The sequence below is a fragment of the Fomitiporia mediterranea genome, assembly GCF_000271605.1.
Source record: "Fomitiporia mediterranea MF3/22 unplaced genomic scaffold FOMMEscaffold_11, whole genome shotgun sequence".
NCBI classification, from domain to species: domain Eukaryota; kingdom Fungi; phylum Basidiomycota; class Agaricomycetes; order Hymenochaetales; family Hymenochaetaceae; genus Fomitiporia; species Fomitiporia mediterranea.
Window position 1 is genome coordinate 1,089,206 of NW_006760396.1, and position 16,098 is coordinate 1,105,303.

The 16,098-nt window shown below is 46.4% G+C and overlaps 4 protein-coding genes across 4 annotated transcripts; all 4 read left to right on the forward strand.

The window, feature by feature from the left end:
• Positions 1 to 519: 519 nt before the first annotated feature.
• Positions 520 to 3,915, forward strand: FOMMEDRAFT_92836 (P-loop containing nucleoside triphosphate hydrolase protein; the record flags this gene model as incomplete). The annotated part of the gene is made up of 9 exons (XM_007269848.1): positions 520 to 1,121; positions 1,183 to 1,677; positions 1,727 to 1,789; positions 1,840 to 2,262; positions 2,321 to 2,887; positions 2,941 to 3,227; positions 3,281 to 3,399; positions 3,455 to 3,560; positions 3,623 to 3,915. The coding sequence occupies 9 exons, from the start codon at positions 520 to 522 to the stop codon at positions 3,913 to 3,915; spliced, it is 2,955 nt and encodes a 984-aa protein (XP_007269910.1).
• Positions 3,916 to 4,245: 330 nt separating this feature from the next.
• Positions 4,246 to 6,551, forward strand: FOMMEDRAFT_170339 (uncharacterized protein). The gene is made up of 9 exons (XM_007270003.1): positions 4,246 to 4,367; positions 4,423 to 4,696; positions 4,756 to 5,212; positions 5,278 to 5,399; positions 5,459 to 5,617; positions 5,675 to 5,753; positions 5,804 to 5,932; positions 5,990 to 6,186; positions 6,239 to 6,551. Exons 3-9 carry the CDS (start codon positions 5,005 to 5,007, stop codon positions 6,530 to 6,532), a joined length of 1,188 nt encoding a protein of 395 aa, XP_007270065.1. The 5' UTR covers positions 4,246 to 4,367; positions 4,423 to 4,696; positions 4,756 to 5,004; the 3' UTR covers positions 6,533 to 6,551.
• Positions 6,552 to 8,035: 1,484 nt separating this feature from the next.
• Positions 8,036 to 10,278, forward strand: FOMMEDRAFT_142685 (uncharacterized protein). The gene is made up of 7 exons (XM_007270004.1): positions 8,036 to 8,770; positions 8,854 to 8,975; positions 9,034 to 9,192; positions 9,252 to 9,330; positions 9,385 to 9,513; positions 9,567 to 9,763; positions 9,824 to 10,278. The coding sequence occupies exons 1-7, from the start codon at positions 8,710 to 8,712 to the stop codon at positions 10,118 to 10,120; spliced, it is 1,044 nt and encodes a 347-aa protein (XP_007270066.1). The 5' UTR covers positions 8,036 to 8,709; the 3' UTR covers positions 10,121 to 10,278.
• Positions 10,279 to 11,851: 1,573 nt separating this feature from the next.
• On the forward strand, positions 11,852 to 16,042 carry FOMMEDRAFT_170341 (acetyl-CoA synthetase-like protein; the record flags this gene model as incomplete). Its single annotated transcript, XM_007270005.1, has 18 exons — positions 11,852 to 12,104; positions 12,165 to 12,488; positions 12,544 to 12,612; positions 12,668 to 12,759; positions 12,811 to 12,942; positions 12,995 to 13,048; positions 13,106 to 13,188; positions 13,242 to 13,276; positions 13,334 to 13,431; positions 13,490 to 13,667; positions 13,722 to 13,872; positions 13,922 to 13,979; positions 14,039 to 14,316; positions 14,368 to 14,890; positions 14,944 to 14,977; positions 15,041 to 15,187; positions 15,243 to 15,496; positions 15,556 to 16,042. 18 exons carry the CDS (start codon positions 11,852 to 11,854, stop codon positions 15,997 to 15,999), a joined length of 3,207 nt encoding a protein of 1,068 aa, XP_007270067.1. The 3' UTR covers positions 16,000 to 16,042.
• Positions 16,043 to 16,098: the final 56 nt, after the last annotated feature.

The window sequence follows — 16,098 nt, forward strand, 5'->3', positions numbered from 1 at the left end:
CGGCCTGTTATCCTGTTATTAGAGCACTCCACCCGACGGTCGAGTACAAACGTTTTGATGATCCAGTCTGCATCAAATCTTAACATATGCAATGCAGAACCGGAACAGGCTTGAAGATGCCTCTGGACTTGTAGCGCCGTCCATTAGAACGACTTTTCGTTCTAATAGGAAGCTAGTACGAGAATATCTTTATCACTAGCTTCTTAGCTCGGGTATGTCAACTTTTTCACCTGCCTCGGAGTCGCATTTGCTACATCTAACACTATAGCTGCTTTCTTGTTCGTACACAAGGTTGAGGCTTGTTCTACATGTTACGGCATTATGAATCACGGGGGTCGACACGTTCACAGCCGCACGATCTACGCCTGGGCCTGCTAGTCAAAGGGCGAACACGAGGCATAAGTTAGACGCCCGTCTTTGGTTCAAAAGGCTGGCTTGGGGGTTATGGTACGCAATGCAAAGGCCTCTTCTCCTTCTTGCTATCCGCCTCTCCTCTACGCCTCACTGTAATCCCTTACGATGAACAAAATCTGCCCCAACGTTCGTGCAGAGAGAACCTGTAATATACACGGCTGCTCACTGATCCATACGGTGTATCGATGTTCAGTATGTCGTGCCCCGTTCGCTTCTCAATCGGCGTGCAGGCAACACGAGGCGTCCAAGGCGCAAGCGCATCGTCGGGCATACAGTTGTGCACTTTGCTCTGTGCTGAGCTTAAACCAGGCAGACTATGAAGATCATATGCGAGGTCGGAAGCACAAGGCTAAGTCAGCTGCCGCCCAGTCGCAGGCTAAAACCCCGCCAGCCGAGACAACTGTTCCTGACAATCATAGGCATTGCGATGTTTGCAGCACTTTCGTCCACAACAAATTGTGGGCTCAGCATGCCAAGGGAAAACGCCACAGATCTCGCGTTGCATGCCAGGTTCTCACCAACTCATCGCACAAGACAGAGGTCGACAAATATGGTGTCCAACTTGACTGCGATATTGTGAATTTCGGATTTATCGACAAGACCTCCGAGACCACTACCTCGACGAAAGACGTCAAGATCATGAATAGGAGCTTTTTCACAATCGACCTTGTGGAAGCCAAGCTGACTTCCTGTGTCAGGGCTGACGTGTAAGTCTCCGAATTTATGCTGTCTGCTTTTCTATACATGATTAACGCGTGATCATTCAAGTTTCCAAGTCACTGACGCAACCAGACGTCGCTCAATCACCTGCACAAACTCAACGAACATCAAAATTCAACTATCCGTCAGAAAGCAGCAACGGGGAAATTTTGAGAGTAGACTCGAATTATGTTTTGAGATCCCAGCTCAAAATCGTAGATTCGTAATAACCCGGCTTATTACTGCGAGGGTTGGCTCTGAGTTCGATCACGAGACGTTGAAGGCTACGGAATCATACATACCGCGAAAGAAGAATGGCAGACCCAGGATTACTCGATTCATCCCTGGTATTCGTCCTCCGTACCTTACGAACATACGATGGGCTAAAAAGCTAGGCAAGTTCAATCAGCCCGGTGGTCTAATCGAAGCCGCTTTCGCGGAAGGCATAGGTATCAAGGACAGAGTAAATGCAACCCGCTCTTCTTTCATGCCTGGAACGTTTCGAGAGAAACAATATAGCAGGCATTTGCAAACAATGCTGTGGATTGAAGAGGAACAGGCAAGGTAAGCATCCTAATTGGATAGATTAACAATTAATTGAGATCGGTGTTAGGCAAGAACTCTCTGGGTATGACATGGAAAATGTCAAACTCATTCCGCAAGGAAAGCTTTTCAAGTACGTCTCTCGTTGATTTGTAAATCGGTTTTGCGTTGATATTTATCCAGACTGCAAATACCTGGCCTTGCCGAGAAACGTCCAAGCGTCCTTCGTGGCGACAGCATATTTGCTGTACTGTCAAACTCATCGAGCACTCCATATCAAGGATTTGTCTATGACGTTCAGGATAAATTCGTGTTTATTTATTTCAACAAGAAGTTCAAAGTCGAAGCCAATGCCACATATAACGTCCACTTCGACCTCAACCGACTAGTATTCCGTAGAATGCATCAGGCTTTGACCTGTCCAACGTTTTCTTCACGGGCCGCTTTTCCTGACCCTGCGCAAGAGCTGAAGACAGTATCGCATGTCCTGGTAGAATCTCTTGAACTCTTCAATGCCAAAGTCGCAGAGAACCACAGTCAACGTCATGCAGTTGCATCAATACTCTATATGCCTGCAGGAAGTGTACCATTCATCGTTTTTGGCCCGTGAGTTATTACTTCCTCTCTTGTAATACTCCTAATACTCCTATCTACTTTTTTTTAGGCCTGGGACAGGTAAAACTGTAACAATAGTAGAAGCTATACGCCAAATTATTTCCAGGAATCAAAACGCACGTATCTTGGCTTGTGCACCGAGTAACTCTGCAGCAGATACTCTTACAGAGCGTCTTTCTGCTCTCAAAGAGAACGAGTTAATCCGGCTGGTTGCCCCATCGCGCACAGAGAGTTGCATTCCCAAAAATGTACTCAAGTTTACACATCGCAACTCAGATGGTATTTTTGTTTGCCCAACCGTACAAGAACTCAAAACATTCCGAGTCATTGTAAGTACGTGTTGTAATGCTTCAACACTCTATGGAATGGGCGTCGAGGCGGGTCATTTCTCGCACATCTTCGTCGACGAAGCTGCTCAAGGGATTGAACCCGAGATCATGATTCCGATTCGGACAATGCTTGGTCCCCAAACCAACGTCATCTGTTCTGGAGATATTAAGCAACTTGGACCAATTGTGCGCTCTCCCGTGGCACGCGAGCTGGGACTCAGTATGAGCTATCTGGAGCGACTCATGCTTACATCAATGTACAACGAGGATGCATCGAAAGGAAAATCGTACGTCAACCTACACTGGAATTCATCTGCACTGAACTAAATACGTTGATTAGGATGGTTAAACTAACAAAGAACTACCGATCTCATCCAGCAATCCTTGATTTCCCTAACAGGAAATTCTACAAGAATGAGCTCGAGGCATGTGCACGCCGCGAGATCTCACATTCTATTGCTAGTAGATGGGATGGACTGATCAACAAGGACTTCCCTATTATATTTCATTCAACTTGTGGACAAGACGAGCGTGAAGCATCCTCGCCCTCGTATTTCAACATCGATGAAGCGAGCCTTGTCAGGGATTACGTCAGGAGTCTTCTAAGTGTTGGAGCCCTTCGCCTGAGTAAACTACTAGTCTGTATGGATTACGTGAAGAATTGACGGTTTATTCCTCAGATCCTGAGGACATTGGTGTGATTACTCCCTACCGTGCACAAGTGCGTAAAGTCCGGCAACTACTGGGGACATTTGCAAGAGAGACCAGAGTCGGGAGTGTCGAGGAGTTTCAGGGGCAGGTATAAACGTCCTGCATTTCTTAGGAGTAAAAATTATTGACCCATCACTATCAAGGAAAGGAGAGTGATAATAATATCAACCGTACGGTCCTCGCGTGACATGATAAGTTACGACCTACGCCACACACTTGGATTCGTCGCAAACCCAAGGCGCTTCAATGGTACAGGCCAACTTTGTTTTTCTTTCTTTGCTCTCTAGCTGCTACTCACAATTCTCATTTAGTTGCCGTGACCCGCGCTCAAGCGCTCCTAATTGTCATTGGAGACCCGTTCGTCTTAGCCTTAGATCCTCTTTGGAAGGAATTCATCAATTACGTTTATCTTGGAGGAGGTTATACTGGTGAAGATTTTGACTGGGACCCGACAGAACCAGTAGATAGCTCCACCAAGGCTGACGAAGAGAGACGGGCACAAGGCTTAACTGAATTGGAAAACTTAGTCAGGCGAATAAGCGAGGTGGATCTGGCCGATGATGGTGGCCATGAAGATGCTGCTGTATTCCGTGAAGAAGACTGAATGTATCCTAGACTACCGACAAATGTGCAACGCTCTATGTTCTTGTTATAGTTTGAATTTGCAGTAATGGGTTCTGTATCTACTGAAAAGGCCGAAAAGAACATTTTCACCCATGCTAAGAAGATCTATTTTCATGGTATATGGTAACGTCGGCAGGCGAAATCAGGCATATCACGTGATTATTCCATTCCGCCAGCCTCACTTACGACCTTGATTACAGTACTACTACTACTAGTGGCAGTAACAATTCGCTCGTCGTCGACGCTCGACTCGACGGGACGGAGTCTCCGCCGAATGGTGCTTTTGTGCTTAAGCAGCCCTCGCTGCCGAGTCTCGGACGTCTAAGAATAGCTTGCCTCTATCCAATCAGATAGACCTTGGCTGTCTCTGCCCCAGTTGGCATAGACTGCTTCCTTTCGCTGCCGCACCCTGCGCAGATGCTGAGTCTTCAGGTGAGGAGTCCGAGTAAGGGATCATGACCATGCGCGTACCTACGTCTAGTGACAGATCATCATTCGTATTCTGGTGATGGATGTTGTGCATACACTCCGTTATCGTTGGTGCCTTTGATCCGAAGTTCTTTAGTTGTAGTGAACCATGAGAGCAGGGAACGTCTAGCATCAGAATTAGACCTTCTCGCGCCATAGTCTACCAAATATGGCTGGTCAATGGAGACTCGCAACAATGATTCGCTCGCTTGCCGACCACCTTGTTGGCCATACTGCAGCGCGATTTCCTTGCTATCAGACGAATGTCGGGATTATACCAGCAATAGGAAAAGGTTTGTGCATCCGCTCTCTTCACTATTTTTCTCGAATCCGTGATGAACTCATGCGTTAGTTGAGGATTAGGACGAGCTTTACTCCTGATAATTGCTCGTCTATGTCCATTGTTGCTCACTCAATACGTCGTGCGAGCCCGCAGACGGTCCTCCTGAAAGGACCAGGAAGAACTTTATTGGCTGATAGCTCACATTCTTCTTTAAGCTGGATCCCTGCGAGGCGCAATGCCACTGCACGTCATGGCGATCCCAGCTGATCACATGGGCGTCTGGCGGAGAAATCCGATTAACGAGTCCGGGTCATCACAATGATGAGCATATTTGATCAGACAAGATACCAAAATTGTCTAGCATACTGTGCGTCGAGTGTATACTCCATTTATGCTCCACCACCTGGTTATAAGAAAACGACTTTGGAGAATGTATGTTGTGCTGTGGGCCTCGCATCTGCGATCATGGCAATAGGTCTCGATGAAGCGTCCTTGCTAGCTCTCGTGATGGAGTCTATTATGTTCGGTGAGTGAGGCAACAGATGCAATTTCTCAATCTCGACCTGCTTCAACTTACAATGGCTGTATCAGGTCTACTTACAGCGTGTTTTTCGACGACGACATATATCCTTCTGTTTCGAAGGAGGCACGGGAATGCACTGAATAAACCGGTCTTCGCTGTCTCTGTGCTGATGTATTGCGTTGCGTTTACAGTAAGCGGCAATCTCTCTACATTGAATCCAGTTGATTTGAAACTTCTGGTGTCGAACAGCACATTGCCCTCAATGCACGCCGTGCAGTCTACGCTTTCATCGCCTTGCCGGGCGGACATGAAAGCACAGTCGCATACTTCAAAGCGTCTGCAGATCCTTTGTATCTCGCCAAAATTAGTATGTACATCATCCAGACAATCACGGGGGATGCGTTCATTGTAGGTGTAAAATTGTCGCAACTTGATTCGTTTCAAGGCTAATTTATGAGCTGCAAGATTTACCGCTTGTACATGGTCTGGGGCCGAGAGCTTCGTCTCCTAATACCTGCTTTAATTTTCCTGTTCGCTGGCACCGGTGAGCACGGCTCGATCCAACAATGACTCAGTAGACTGAAAAGTGCCTAGCTTGCGCGATTATGGCGGCTATTGATGCCTCACTCGTTTCCCCGACGACGTTAATCTTCATTCCACGACTGAAGCAATGGATTGTATCGTTCTTTTCCCTCACGCTCTTTACGAATGCCTCCTGCACTGGTAAGTGGCACTTACAAACGACATATCATACTATTTATTAAGGCGTCTCCTGCACAGCACTTATAGCTTTCAAAATATGGTGGACAGGCCGCCAACTAGGTCGCGCCTCTCATCGGCGCAATCTTACTCCGGTCATGGCTATTATCATCGAATCGGGCAGCGTATACTCCATTTCCCTCATTTCACTGATGTGTGCGTATCTCAGCGGCACATGGGGACACTATATAGTTTTGGACATGATGACTCCGATTATAGTGCGTTGCTCACGAGGGTATAATTTGGCCTTGCTCATCATAAGTCTACTAGGCAATAACATTTTCACTCATTATTGTTCGCATTGGACTGGGAATCTCGGCCTCAAATGCGTCAACGCGTTTCCGCAGTACCTCCCAAGGACGAAACGTCTCACTTGGATCTCGCGGTGCCATACAAGAGCAGATGCCTATGCAGCCTCTCGTTGTTCACCTCGCACAAACGCGTTCCGTTAAGGATGATGCTGGCAAACTTGTTACAGAAGGTGGAGAAACAGATTCATTCGGAACTCAAATGGCGCCCCCTAGGAGCAAACATTCTGGTGGAGAATCGTTCGTAGACGTATGAAGATATTTATTATTTAATTCTATCAACCCCTGTACACGATATACCTCCCCATACTTTCCATCATTGGTCTTTCTGTTACGCATGTACACTAGCAATTAACTTAAGGGACATAGAATATGAGAATGTACGATGCTCGCGGGGAGTGCCCCACTGATTGACGAAACGAATGGCTCATCAATTATTTCGGGAGAAATCTTATGTGGAGCATTACTCCTGCTATCGTGCATCTGTTCAGAATGTTCGTGATTCAGCGAATGCATCAAAAGGCCTGATAGTGCGAATTTCGGTTTGATAAATAGCACCGCCGATTTGATTAACGTTGGCCGACCCAGAGAGTACAGGGAATACAGAATGTATGCTCCCGGCCCGGCGTTAATCCCAATATCGATTGATGCAACTTGCGATCCGCGATCGCATTAACGCGTAAAGCTAGAACTGGTGGACAAGGATCTGATGTGCCGACTACTGTCTGTTTTTCGAGGGATTTTCATCATACAAACTATAGACTGCTAGATCTAATTGGAGTCAATGCAACGTCTAACAAGGCCATCATACATTTTCTCCGCAAATGAGCATAAGTATGGTGATATTCCTCGGTTCTTTCGGTGAACTATGAATGGAAAGATCAAACGCAGGTAACTACCAGTAAAAGACTGCACCCGCGCGACTTTGCCTATTATCTATTTGATTTATTTCAAGTCTCTTTGGAGACGCCTATTTATAATACACATCAATGAAACTGCGGACAAATGCACTTACAACAAAAATCTCTTGCACATTGGATGGAAAGTGAATTGTAGAGTCCGATAACACGCATCTTCCTTTGTGCATTTATAAAATTCATGGTTGTTTCTGTTGAAGGTTGTCGTCGTGGCTTCGGGAGAAGGGCCGAATCGCATCACAGCCCAAATCTTCTCATGTATATCGTTGCAGTGTAGAGCCGCCTGAAGATTTCACACAACGACGAGAAGCTTTGGTTGTCTAGAAGACTCCAGAGCTCAAAGTTGAGAATAAATCAGAAGCCCGGTATTGAGCGCTGCTCTATGATTAGACATTTGACAGGTCAGATGGTGCAGACGTCCCGGTATGAGTCGAAAAGGAACTATTCGTATCCTACGTACTTCATGGTAGGCTCTCCAATTGGTTTCGGGGGTGTACCAGGGCCATTGTACGTGACGGAGAATTTCATGCAGACTCACGGAAGAGGCGGGTCTTGAAGCGTAGAGATGTTTTCAAATTCGGTACCGAGGTTCTGCGGTGCCTCGCCAGCCTGTGGAAGTTGATTCGACATGCCTAACCAGTCTTCGAAGTTTCGAAGAATCAAGGTAAAGGCACGCCTTATGTGCGGAACGTAGGTGGCTTGATTGATCTGTTCCTGCCTGCTGCGAGTGGATCCGAATAAGACAGCGTACCTGGTGCACACGTGATCGAAGGCGTGGGAAATGGTCACTCAGTAAGTTGGTACAACTCAACTTCTGTTTCTCTAATTTCGCATGTGGACTAAATCTACCAACCAGCTGAGTCCTGTGAACAGCAAGGGCGATTGATACACCGATTCCTACGTAGCATTGGACGTGGGTCATACAATGAACGCAATTGTTGTATCGATTCGTCGAGCAGATATTGCTGACAAGACGGAGCTTACGCTACTATTCTCTGGTAGGGGCAGGCTCTTGTGCGCATCACAATATGCCGTGCCACATGCCGTGCCACATGCCACTCTCTGGACGTGCTCACTGAAGAATCTTTCACACAGTAATATCTGTCAGCCAACGCGATCTACTCTCCAATAATGGATACGTGAATTTCATTTTGGCAACTTGGGTCACTGGTTGAATTGGGAAGGGCCCAGGACAGAATGCAACGATCGAGTATTCATGCCAGCCGTTTTATAGAAGAAATTTCACCGACAACCACCGGATGTTTCGCAATGAATTTAGAGCTCATCGATGTTCTTTTGGTAATGGAAGAGCAGAACCTCTGTGGTGATGGAATAAGATTTAGAAGTCCGGCACAGTGGCCCCAGACGCAGCCGGGTGCTGAATACGGACACTTGTGATCAGGTATCACCGGGGTATACAAAAATAAGCATTGCGGATGTTTATATTCCGCTTATATATGTGACACGCGACATATTGCTCGAGCTTTCACGCCCACTAACTCAGCTCGTACTCAACATGGCGATAGGTCTGGATACGTCGTCGTTAATGGCTCTCGTGTTAGAGTCCATTTTGTTTGGTGAGCACCGAGATACCCATCTAATCTGCCCGGCTCCTATATATGCCGCTGAGAGATGTACGCTTCTGACTTCTGTGCTGCAGGGTTGCTCACTGCGCTGTTCGCTGCAACTATTTACATCCTGGTTTTTCGAAGGAGAGCTTCTGGGATGATGAATAAGCCAGTTCTAGCCGTGGCAGTATTGATGTATTGTGTCGCATTTGTGGTGAGTTTCAAACTATGATTTCGAGTTCAGGAGATAAATATTTTGTTTCCGGGTTCAGCATGTGGCAATCAATACGCGTCGGGCTGTCATAGCGTTTATTCTCTTGTCTGGAGGACGTGAGGCAGCAGATAGTTATTTTGCCGCTTCGGATGATCCTATGTATCTTGCGAAAGTTAGTATGAACATGGTCCAAACGCTTATCGGTGACTCTTTCCTTGTACGTCGGTAGACTTGGAGTTCTGTCATACGGTCTCCTGACTTGTTTACGCGAAATAGATCTATCGAATGTATATGGTTTGGGGACGAGACATTCGACTTCTAATACCCGCTGTAGCATGTGTTCTAGGATGTTTAGGTGAGCATTTTGCTTATTAGCTATTCCTTGATCATTTTACTGATGGACTCCCAGCAGCATCGATAATTACTCTCATTAACGCAGCGCAGGCTCCTGCGACTACCTTGATTTTTGTTCCTGAGCTAGGAGCTTCCATAGTTGCATTTTTCGCTCTTACACTATTTACAAACCTTGCATGTACAAGTAAGTTAGTTCAGTTGTATTCCACGTCATATTTATTCTAAACGTAATGTCAGCCCTCATAGCTGCCAAAATCTGGTGGACCGGCCGTCAGTTGGGCCGCTATACTCGAGGTCGAAATCTCTCCCCTGTCCTAGCTATCGTCGTCGAATCTGGCAGCATATACTCAGCTGCTCTTATCTCGTTAATAGCAGCGTTTCTGAGTAGGTCGTGGGGTCATTACATTATCCTGGATATGGTAGTGCAGATTATTGTAAATTCATTCATAGCGTGTTTGATTACTTTTCTCACTCTCTTCCACTCTCTAATACAGGCAATAACGTTCTCATTGATTATCGTTCGAATCGGACTGGGAATTTCTGCTTCAAATCCTTCGCAGAAATTCCATAGCTCCTCACAGGTTCGCAGTGGTGGACCGGGATCAAGACGTGTACCAAATCCCATACCGATGCAGCCACTTGTCGTCCATCTCGCGACTACAAGGACTGTGAATGACGACAATGGACGAGCTGTTTCCGATGGAACAGCCGGCGATGATGATTCACTTGGGATCACTGGCAGGCGTTCGGACGTCAAGCAGGCAGAAGGTGATTCGTTCGTAGATGTGTAAAACTACATTATCGCATGGTTTCTTGCTTTACATCATGTTTCGGTGCCTGTCTGTATTTTGTTGGACTGTGTTTATAATTTTGTACCGGATGGCTTTGTAGTTTTCACCTGTATTGCGACTTCACATCGCTAAAGAACCATGATCCTGTTCACTTCCGCCCCGTAATTTGAACAAGTCCTCTCACTCCACGACAATAATTTATCCGAAGTCATCCCTCGGATAAAATACAACTGCTCTCCAGGGACAAAAGGTACTTTACGACATGTTAAAGTTCAGGTCTCAATGCTCGGTAGTTTGTCTAGTATCATTGCCGACGAAGCCGTCCGCAAGCGTGGATATGAAGATGCACATGATACATGTATCAGTAAAATTCAGTATTGATCACCTTCCGCCAGGCCACAATCATAGGAAGTCGAAGGCAGAGCTGAGACACAGAAAATAGAGACACTTCCGATACTAGGATGGAGGATCCATCTTCTGCGATGTTCCGCACTGTTCTACATCCAATGATCAAAGATAGACCATGGATGTAGGTCACAAATGTCAAACATGACGATATATGAGTTACGTTCTGGTCACCGAGGCAATATTTACTGGATTAAGAATAGGAAATCATACTGATCGGTCACTATTTAATGTGCGAAAGGGGCTGCAGAATGGGCATGTGTTATGTTCTATCTTAGAGAACCGCGGGGCCATCCGCACCCAACCTCGAAAAATTTCTCGAAGCTTGATGTGGCATTGCATTCAATTGTCCCACCTGCCTTTCGTGCCAGTGGGCTGCAGACCCCTCATTTCAAATGAATGCCTCTTATCATAGCAAAGTGATAAATGTTGATGTCTGATATTTAGTTTGCTGTTAAACTTTTATACCTTCGGAACATTACGCAGACAGAGATCTAACGCATAAGACTTCATATGTCATCGGAGACCTAGGCGGAGTGTAGGGAGTCAAGTTGGTCTACCGCGCTTTAGCCACTATTAGTGGCTAGCCGCTTGATCCAGTCCACAGAAGCGTGCAGTTAGAAGATGTGATACACATCGAATGGTTTGAGGGGACTTCGGGATAGCGAAACAGCGCTCCGAGAGCTGCATGTCATTTATGGAAGAGTCCCGCTGAAGTTTGAACTACCGAGGTCCTGCGAAAGGAGTTCCTGTAACTATTGCGCTCAGAAAGAGTTTCGCTTAGATAACTCTACTGAGTCTACTCTCCAATTGGTTGTTATGTAATACGAAGTGTCTAATAACGGGTCTTTCATTTTCTTCTTCTTTAATGTTCCTTTGCCAGCACTTTGGTGCACTGCTATCCCGTCTCAGAAATCGTAACCAACCTCAATAAGCACTCAGCATCAGCGCCCATTTGCCAAAAATATCGGCGCAGGTAGATGCCTGAGTTACCGCGACGCTATTTTGCTCATGCGCGCGGTTGCACGGCAGCCCAAGCTACCTATTCATAGATACGTCGTCAGCGACACTGACATATCCTTTACTTCTCGTGAGTTCCACTACTCGTCGAAAATAGCCTTTGAAAAAGCTAAGGTCATACTCATGCCGAAGAAGCCGGAAGGAGTACACCCAATGATGAAATCCAGTGCATATCTCACATGAGTACGATCCCGTGAGCTTGAATGTGACCCGCGCGCTTCGTTTATGTAGCTGGACATCTCCCGTCCATCCAAAGCCTGCTCTATCCATTGAAATCCGACAGGTGTGCAGCCCAGACAGCCGAACATGCCTTTCATCCGCCCTCCTTTAGATCAATCTCTTACAGTCCCGGAGTTATACGATTGGCACTATGAACATAACAGGGATTTTCCGTTTTTCGTTTACGAGGATTCGCCAGGTCACCTAAGGAGAATTAGCTATGGTGAAGCTATGCAAGGCGTGCACAGGGCAACACAGTACTTCCGCGAGCAATTCGGTGATGCGTTGCTCCGACAGACCGGCAGTAACCCTCCCATTGTCGCCATTTTAGCTGCATCAGGTTCAGATTTTGTCTAAGTATTTGAGCATTATGTACACCAGATTGACGCTTGAATTCCAGATACCATCACATTCTTCTGCTGTCTTATCGGTGCGCTGAGGACAGGATGTACAATATTTCCAATCTCGCCTCGTAATAGTGCTCCCGCCGCTGCACACCTTTTATCCAAGGCGAAGCCCATCGGTATCGTTGTGTCCTCGGAACCATCTCTCCAGCAACTTGCGGATGATGCAATCGAGACTAGTGAATGTCCGGAACTTCGTAAATACGACATACCAGTATTCGAAAGACTATTTCCGGGCGAAGGTTTCGATCCGCAGTTCCCATTCGTTCCATCGGCAAAGCTAGACATGAATTCTCTTGCTATTATTTACCATTCTTCTGGTAGGTAATGAATTGGAAACATCATTTTAGACAATTCTAACCTTTCACCTTGAAGGAACGACATCGTTTCCGAAACCAATATATTGGACACATGAAGCTGCATTCTGGATGGCAAGCCTCCCTCGTAAGTTTACAAGGAGAAACATTTTGGCAAAGTGGACAACGGACTGTTTATTTAGTCTCGGGCGAAGTGGATACAATAGGCTCTGTCGTTGCCGTTCATTGCATAGCGATGTTCCATGCTATGGGCTCACTTCCGTTGACTTTCCCGGTTGGTCTATCTGACTTCATGTGTACCAATTCACATTACTGAAGTAATTAGGCCACCTCCGGATTCACCTTAGCTGTTTTCAAACCTCGTTCGCCTGCTACTGTGCCAAACCCAGTGAACGTCTTTGAGGGAGCAATTGTTACAGAGTCTGAGTACATGTTCAGTCCGCCGGCATTCTATGAGGTAAGCGCGCAAACTTCATGGCACTATGTAAAATCACTTATAATGTAAATAGGAATGGGCGCAGGACAAATTGAAGGTTAAAGCAATGGCAAAGATGAAAGGGGTGGTGCGTGCCAACATCAAGGAAATATATTGCTATCAAGTTCGGCTTAGACTTTCATAGGTGTACGGTGGTGGTCCTCTTGCAAAGCACGCGGGTGATACCCTTGCTAGGAATGGTGTCAACGTTTACCAAACATATGCATCGTACGTTTGCTTTTGGACGGGCTCGTCAGAAATATTTACTTTTTTTCCTCAAGCACGGAGACTCTGGGATTGAGCGAATACCTGCCAAGTATGATGAAATAACTCTTTCTCTGGCCATTACTCATTTTCCGTTTTCTTCCATTAGAGCCACCTGGTATGGACTGGGATTACTTCAAATTCTTGTCCAGCAAGAAGGTACACCTTGAGGATTTCGGCAATAACGTGTTCAGAGTAGTGACTCTCGTCGGTGGATTTACCTTTCTATCGGTATGACAAGTGTGCTTAAACACATGCATTCTAGACAAATGAAAACTTCAGACCTCTAGTCATAAACACAAAGATCGATGGAGTTGATGCATACGCGTCTGACGATCTTGTGTCTCCACATCCGACGAAGCCAGGTTACTATAAAGTAGTTGGACGCGCCGACGACCAAATCATGCATTCGAACGGAGAGAAGACGAATCCTGGACCATTGGGTAAGATAATCATATTACTCCAGTTTTAGATGGGAGTAATAGACAGAATCGTAGAATGGATGCTTAAGCAAGATCCGCACATTCAAGATGCAGTCATGTTCGGACGCGGACGCTTCCAATGTGGTGTACTCATCCAACCGAAGAAGGACTACCTTGTTAATCATTTGAGCACGTCAGAACTTGAGGAATTTCGTAACGCTATCTGGTTCGTTATACATTATCCTCGTTGCGTCATTATATACTTAATTGTGCAGGCCAACGGCCGAAAAAGTCAATGCTTTCGCTCCAACGCACTCTCGTCTTTTTAAAGAGGTACGTCACTTATCTCAAGGTACTCCCTTTCCAAACTTAAAGGATGGTATGCCTTCTAGATGATAATTGTCACTTCTCCGGAAAAGCCATTTGAGTATACCCCAAAGAGGACACTACGGCGGCAGAGGATTCTTGATGCTTACGCGGTGGAGATTGACGCGGTTTACGCTGCTGTTGAAGAGAGTGCCCAAACTGATATTGGTACTCCAAAGGATTGGTCCGAAAGCTCTGTCCTCGAGTTCGTAAGGAACGTCGTTGCGCACACGATGAAGACTCAGAAGAGGAACGTACAGACGTTTGGAGACGAGGCGGACCTATTTGAATACGGGTTGGACAGGTGAGTTAGCCAGTGGAAGTCCGGTGACCGCAACTAATCTGTACTGTTGAGTTTGCAAGCAACATGGATCCGCAACACAATTATGCGCGCCCTTCGTGAATCGCATACCAAACTTGTTCACAAAATTTCCGCGAACTTCGTATATGAGCATCCCACCATTGCAGGTCTTGCAAGATATATCAGCTCCATGGTTGCCGGACATGAGATTTCCGAGGCGGAATCACGTGAAGCAAGGAAAAAAGAGCTGCTGCAGCTAGTGAACAAGTTTACACAGTCGTTTCCGGGTTTCACTGCAAGCACGAGAAAGAATCAGAGGGGACACATTGTGCTGCTTACGGGGAGCACTGGTTCCCTTGGATCGAGCTTGCTCGCTAGACTTCTTCAAAGTGACTCGGTTGCAGTCGTGTACGCTCTGTCTCGACCTTCGGAAGGTGACATTGTCGAAAGCAGGCTTTATAAGTCATTCGAGAGGGAGGGTATGGACTTGAATCTCTTACGCAGTGGCAAATTGAAGGCCTTGGACGGTGATCCTAGTAAAGGCGAATTTGGACTCGGAACAGAACAATACACTGAGGTCGGCCTTATTCTTTTCGTATTCCTACCTTATGCTAAAGACCTAATATTTAGCTGCGATCCACAGTAACACATGTCATTCATAATGGTTCGTAACATTCATATTCCTGTCCTTGGCGTAATATCTAGCATGTTCATATCCTTCCTCCAGGTTGGAGAGTCAACTTTAGCAATACGATTGCGTCGTTCGAGAGTAATATCAAGAGCGTGCGAAACTTTGTCGAATTTTGTCTCAACTGCAAGGGCGATGTGCCAGCTCGTCTCATCTTCATCAGTTCTATTGGTGTCTTTCAGGAGAGTGAGTCGTTCCGCAACTGCAAGGACTTATTCCATCTGACTGTGCACTTGGTCAGGCTACTCCGAATACGCGGAACTTGAGGAACCTCTACCCACCGATCGCATCCCGCTTGGAAACGGATACGGAGAGTCGAAGTGGGTTGCCGAGAAAATATTAAACGAAGCTGCAAAGCAGACGAACTTGAGGACAACCATAATTCGACCGGGACAAATTACAGGAGGAGTGTCTGGATCGTGGAAGGAACACGAATGGTTCCCGAGCTTGATAAGGTCAAGCGTGACTCTTGGAAAGCTCCCAACAGTTGACGGGGTGAGCACCTCTACACCACTTACCAGTATACAACAGTAGACGCTTATTCACTCTTACAGAGCGTTTCCTGGATTACGGCGGACACTGCATCCGGCGCAATTATGGACATGCTTGATTCTGATGAGCGTGTGTTCCACATTGTGCATCCTCATCCTGTCAAGTGGAACAATGTCATGCAGTGGTTCTCGAAAGCATTGAACATACCTACCGTCTCATATGGAGAATGGCTGGAAACACTGGAGAAGTCTGACGTTTCGGCACACTCTGGTACTGCTGCTGATCTTGAGACAGCATTTGAAAAGAACCCTGCACTGCGCTTGCTGGACGTATTCCGAGCTGCAAAAAATCATGTAGGCGAGGACCTTGAGCCGCTTGGAGCGCAGAAGCTTGCGTCAGAGAAAGCGGTGCGCGTTTCGAAGACACTGCAGACTGCCGAACAGATTAACGAGAAAACCGTCGAGTCATGGCTATCGTACTGGAGACAGGCCAGAATATTCATTTAAAGTGTCAACTGTGTAGTAAATGGATAGAAATAGACCTTGCGACTATAACACAAAATGATCCACAATATTACCCTATAGGTCCGCTGTTCGAAGGTCTCA

Coding starts and splice junctions, on each gene's coding strand:
- FOMMEDRAFT_170339 (XM_007270003.1), top strand. CDS start 5,005: ATGATGAGCATATTTGATCAGACAAGATACCAAAATTGTCTAGCATAC. Junction 5,213..5,277: donor GATGGAGTCTATTATGTTCG/GTGAGTGAGGCA, acceptor TGGCTGTATCAG/GTCTACTTACAGCGTGTTTT. Junction 5,618..5,674: donor TCACGGGGGATGCGTTCATT/GTAGGTGTAAAA, acceptor ATGAGCTGCAAG/ATTTACCGCTTGTACATGGT.
- FOMMEDRAFT_142685 (XM_007270004.1), top strand. CDS start 8,710: ATGGCGATAGGTCTGGATACGTCGTCGTTAATGGCTCTCGTGTTAGAG. Junction 8,771..8,853: donor GTTAGAGTCCATTTTGTTTG/GTGAGCACCGAG, acceptor TCTGTGCTGCAG/GGTTGCTCACTGCGCTGTTC. Junction 8,976..9,033: donor TGTATTGTGTCGCATTTGTG/GTGAGTTTCAAA, acceptor TTCCGGGTTCAG/CATGTGGCAATCAATACGCG.